A 5263-nucleotide genomic window follows, 5' to 3' on the forward strand; every position below is an offset into this window, starting at 1 on the left:
CTCCAACAGCTCCACGTCTCTCCTGCACTCCGCATCTGGACGCAGAGCTCCAGGTGAGGCCTCACGGCGCAGAGCAGAGGAGGATCACCTCCCCAACCTGCTGGTTGCTCTTGTTTTGCTGCAGCCCAGGATGCAGTCTGCTTTCTGGGCTGTGAGGGCACAGTGCTGGCTCACGCCCAGCTTCCATCCATCAGCACCCCCAGGTCTTTTTCGGCAGGGCTGCACTCAATCCTTTCATCCCCCAGCTTGTATTGCTAACGGGGGTTGCCTTGACCCAGGTGCAGACCTTGCACTTGGATTTGTTGAACTTGACGAGGTTCAGCTGGCCCCAGTGCTCAGCCTGTCTGTGTCCCCCTGGATGGCATCCCGTCCCCCTGCTGTGTCACTGCGCCCCGCAGCTCAGGGCCATCAGCAAACTGCTGAGGGTGCACCCGACCCCACTGCTGACATCACTGATGAAGATATTGAAGACATTATGGATAAATCATCCTGCTGGCAGCAAAAGAAGCAATGTTTGTTGGTCACTCTGATTGCAGCACGCAGCACCCTGCGCCAAGCTTTACTTATCAGCAGCAGTGGCAGATGAAGCCTCTGGACCACAGCCAGTCACTCTTCTCTCTCCTCCAGAACACTCAAGGGCTTAAGTTGACAGCTGAAATCCTGTAAGCATCTTTGCTCCCTGTTTGTTTCTGTGATGGCCAAAGCGAGGAGCATATAAACAGGAGGGGGAATGGCTGTTTGCAAGGGTGGGTAGTGATAGGACAAGGGGGAATGGTTTTGATCCTGTGATTGTATGATTCTATGAAATAATGCTGAAATGCCATTTGCTGGTGGACAGGGGAGTGTTGTATTGTAGGAAAGCTGTTCTGGTTTCCGTTGGCTTTTTGCTTTTTCCCCCCATCCCTGCATCCTCTGCCTATCACTCAGGCTGGATGTGTGGCTCACAGGGGTCACAAGTGCAAATCCATGCTTTATCTGCAGGAAGGCAGGAAACACATTCCTAAATCACGGGTTTCTTCATTCTGAGACAGACGTATCTTTCCCTGCTGCTTTTTAACTTACTTCTGAATAACACTGATGTTCTTAGACAGAACCCTTCCATTACAGTGAAAAACCGTTGTTCATTAAGCCAATCTGAGTCAAGATTGTCTGATCCTATGTAAAAACTGCCCTCGGCCCCTGCTCTGCAGACATCTACATCTTCTTGCAGGGAGCATCTTCTGCTCAGAATGCCCAAGGCTCCTGGAAAGAGCATTTTCATCTGATACAGAAAACGCTTTTTGTCACCTTGAGGATACATTTTTCAGTCTGAGCCGCCTTGAGGGAATCTCTCCAAATCTCTACCCTCGCACACACTGCAGGCTGAGAAGCGTCCGGCCCTGCAGCTCTGCCTTCTGTGCAGAAGAGGTCAGAAATATTCCCTGGTGATTTCTGCAGACTGAAAGCACCGTTTGGTGGGCTGGGACGTGCCAAGTGCTGGATGAGAGGCCTCTGTCCCCACGTGTCCCCACATGTCCCCCCTTTGGCAAACCTGACTGTCTTTTTAGACCATGACACTCCCCAGAGCCCTGAGCCCTCTTTCCCTTCTGGTGCCCTTTGCTCCCACCCTCCCCACAACAGGAGCACACCAAGCAGTTCAGACAATGTGCTTTTTTATTGACTCTCACAGCTGTGTCTTGCTCTGGGAGCTCAGTGGTACTTGTAGGCCAGGGCATGGGCCACCACGCCGACCAGCTTCTGCCAGACAGCCTGGCAGGTGGGGGTGAAGTCCTTGGTGAAGTGAGCGGCCAGCACGATGATGAGGATGTTCCCCAGGAGCTGCAGGGAGAAGGGAAGCAATGCGGTCAGCACAGTGTGGAGCGTCCCCTGCCCTGCACAGGACCCAGGGGCTGCAGCTCTGAGGGGTTCAGAGATGCTCTTTCTGCAGGAAAATGTCCTGTGCTCACCACAGACACCAAGATCCACCTGTTCCGTCCTTGTCTCCCACCTGCTTTCTCCAGCCTCTCCACTGTATTCCCAAAATGTTTCTGAATTTGTTTTTTTCCTGCCGTGAATCCCCATGCCTACTGGAGCTGGGGCTCAAGTCAGTGCCACGTCTGTCTGCTGCATCCCCAAAGCAGGGGCAGGAATGGAAGCCAAGGGCTTCATCCAACCCCCACAGCCACAGCCCACCCCTGCACCCTGCTCTCCTCTGCTCCCCTCAGCCCCCTCCTTCATCTGCTGACCTTGTTCCACACGCAGACCTCTCTGACTCTAATCCCAGCCTGCTGATCTCTCCCCATCAGCACCCAGCCCCTGAGGTCCCTGCATCTTCATCCCACATTGGTTTTTCCCTCTCCTCCCATATATGTCATCCCGGAGGCACGGTGTGCCAAGGAGAAACTGCACATGGCCCTCGTCCCCTTGACCCTCAGCCCTACTCAGCCTCTCACCTTCCTTCTGCTTTTTTCCAACCTCCAGGCACTCAGAGCATCTCTCTCTATCTGTCCCCAGATTTGTCCCAGCCTGGAGCCCCTTCCTTCAAATTACTAGATGCACAGCCTTCCCTCTCTCTCTTAAGCACTTTCCGTCCAAGCCAGCCCCTTTCCCTTCAATACCTAAAATATCTGCTACTTAAGTTCCCCCAGAACCCTCCAGGCAATGCTCCACAGGACGGAGGGACAGACGGACAACCTCAGCACAGCTCACCCTGAAGTTCTCGGGGTCCACGTGCAGCTTCTCGCAGTGCAGCTCCGACAGCTTGGCGTAGGTGTTCTTGATGTTGTCCAGGTTCTTCACGGCTTCCCCAAAGGAGCTCAGCACTTTCTTACCATGAGCACGGACCTTTGGGTTACCAATGATGGCCGTGGGGCTGGAGAGGTTCCCGAAGTTATCAAAGAACCTCTGGGTCCAGGGGTAGACGATCAGCAGCCTGCAGAGAGACGAGGGACACAAGCACACACCATTAACACTCCCTCCTAAAACTGCAGTGGTTTCAGTATCTGGGGAGCAGCTGAGCCCATCTCGGAGCAGACCTACCTGGCCAGGGCTTCGGCACCGCATTCCTCCACGTTGACTTTGCCCCAGATGCTGGTGATGAGCTGCTTCTCCTCGGCGGACCAATGCACCATGGTGGCGGCGGGGTTGGCGTGCGGCTGTGGGAGCACTCAGAGCTTGGAGCTGAGCTGCAGACCCCGGGGGTTTTTATCCCCTGCTGACAGCTCCTCCCCACCCTGCACCGTGGGGTCATTGGCTGGGATGGGTGGGGGTCCACACCGGGGGGTTTGTCCTGGGCTGGTCAGTTGCACAAGGCGTGGTCTTCCATGAAAAGCAGTGACCAGCTTAGCAGGCGGCTCTGGACGCAGCAGCCCTTATCTCGCCGTCCCCACTGCAGCCCTCATGTAGCACCCCTACAGAAGGCACCAAGCCCCCTCTGCATGATGCATTCACATGGCTTCGCGCCTGCAGTGCCCAAATGTTGTCTCCTCTGCAGCATTCATGGGCTCCCTAAACCTGGGGGGTATTTCTCAGACAGGTGGCAATGAGCCTGGGCACTTTCCTCGCCCTTCTGCCCAGAGCAGCTGCCTGGGAATGCTGAGGGCTCTTGTCTCTGGGTGCAGCTATGCAACTCTGGAGCGTAGGATCGTAGCACCACAGAGTTATTTGAGTTGGAAGGAATCTTTAAAAGCCCTTAGGACTGAGCAGGGACGGCCACAGCTCCATCAGGTGCTCAGAGCCCTGTCCAGCCTGAGTTTGGCTGTCTCCAGGGACGGGACATCAACCACTTCTCTGGGCAACCTGCACCAGTGCTTCATCAGCCTCATTATTTTCCTTCTGTCCAGCCTAAAGCTCCCTTGTGTTCTCTTTTCTGGGAAGTAGAAGACCTTGCATAAGGACAGCAGGATCAGCCACTCTACAACCAGACCAGTCACGTCCTGGTTCAGAGCCTCACCAAAGTCTTCTGCTTGGCTCTGGGCCTCAGACTCCATTTGAAATGGGTTTTTGGTGCTCCTGTGCACAGGCACACTAAGCCAGGGTGGGAGGCATGCAGAACCCCAGCAGGACTGTGGGGTTTGGCTCTTTCCAGAGGCAGTCTAGAAGGCTTCATCCAGTGTGGTCAGTGGGCATGGAGGTGATGGGCTGATGGTTGGATTTGATCTTAGAGCTCTGTTCCAGCCTTAATGATTCTATTGCAGGGTTGTTGAGCTAGATGACCTTTAAGGACCCCTTCCAAGTCAAGTGATTCTATCATTGTATTAATAGGCATGGCAGGGATGGATTGACGTTTGGACTTGATGATCATGGGAGGTCTCTTCCAGCCTCTAGGATTCTATGGTTCTATGATTCCGTGATCGGACCTCTGACCTGTGCCACTTACAGATCAGTGCTGGTTCACTGACCTCCATGGAACAACACTGAGCAGTGGCACAAGCACAGCACTCTGAGCACCCCATGCAGCTGTGGGTGTCCTCACTCAGCGCAGGGGAATTGGGCCAGAAGCTTTTTAAACGTCCCTTCCAACTGAAACCACTCTACGATTCATCGGCCATCCGAATGTGATCCAGTTGGGATCACTGATGGATGCAATCACACTACAGATTCTTGCTGCAGCCCCCTAGGAGAAATTCTTACATTGCACTATCTATTTATCGAATTATGCGCTCATTTATTTGGAATTCCTCAGTCCCACGCGCGGCCCGGGGGCCCCTTCCCGCAGCGAGGCAGCGCCCGCAGTGCGCCGATAACGCCTGCAGGGTGCGGGCTGCCCGGCGCAGATAAGAGCATCGCACAGCTGGCCGGAGCCTGCTGCAGCTCTTCACCTAAAGAGCAGACGCAGAGCCACGCACCCGCGATTCCTGAAGAGATCTGAAGGCTTCGGAAGCTCTTCAGTTCTCACCAAGGCTCGTAGAATATGTGCAACCCTCCGTGGCACACAGATACTCCATCATGTGTCAGCCAGCACAGCGCTGAACAGAGCTGGCCAGGACAGCTGCGTGCTCAGCTGGGAGGCAGTGAACAGCCTGGAGTGCCCCTCTCACGTCCTGCTTGGTTATTGCTTCTCTTCCTGCAGTCTGCTTTGCCTGGCAGACCCGCACAAAGGATAAAATCCAAGCTACATCTGGGTTTATTATTAGCAACGCGTTTGCCTCATCTGTGATGGGAGTCTCATTTTCAGCTCGGTGAAGCTGAACTTCCAATAAAAAGATAATGATGTTTTTCTTCTGCCTGTGAGCCTGCAGTATGACAGAGTTTGGGGAGGGGTGGCTGGGACAACAGTGAGCAT

The 5263-nt window shown here is 54.4% G+C and overlaps 1 protein-coding gene across 1 annotated transcript; it reads right to left on the minus strand.

The window, feature by feature from the left end:
• Positions 1-1549: 1549 nt before the first annotated feature.
• LOC125695926 (hemoglobin subunit rho) lies at positions 1550-4653 on the minus strand. Its single transcript, XM_048950983.1, has 3 exons — positions 3019-4653; positions 2689-2911; positions 1550-1818 (listed from the first exon to the last, which is right to left on the minus strand). Exons 1-3 carry the CDS (start codon positions 3108-3110, stop codon positions 1690-1692), a joined length of 444 nt encoding a protein of 147 aa, XP_048806940.1. The 5' UTR covers positions 3111-4653; the 3' UTR covers positions 1550-1689.
• Positions 4654-5263: the final 610 nt, after the last annotated feature.

Source organism: Lagopus muta, chromosome 1, assembly GCF_023343835.1.
Source record: "Lagopus muta isolate bLagMut1 chromosome 1, bLagMut1 primary, whole genome shotgun sequence".
NCBI lineage: Eukaryota > Metazoa > Chordata > Aves > Galliformes > Phasianidae > Lagopus > Lagopus muta.

Excerpts from the sequence above, each read along its gene's own strand:
- LOC125695926 (XM_048950983.1), bottom strand. The coding sequence starts at position 3,110 with ATGGTGCATTGGTCCGCCGAGGAGAAGCAGCTCATCACCAGCATCTGG. Across the intron at positions 2,912-3,018 it reads GGTGCCGAAGCCCTGGCCAG|GCTGCTGATCGTCTACCCCT; the intron begins GTAGGTCTGCTC and ends GTCTCTCTGCAG. Across the intron at positions 1,819-2,688 it reads TGGACCCCGAGAACTTCAGG|CTCCTGGGGAACATCCTCAT; the intron begins GTGAGCTGTGCT and ends TTCTCCCTGCAG.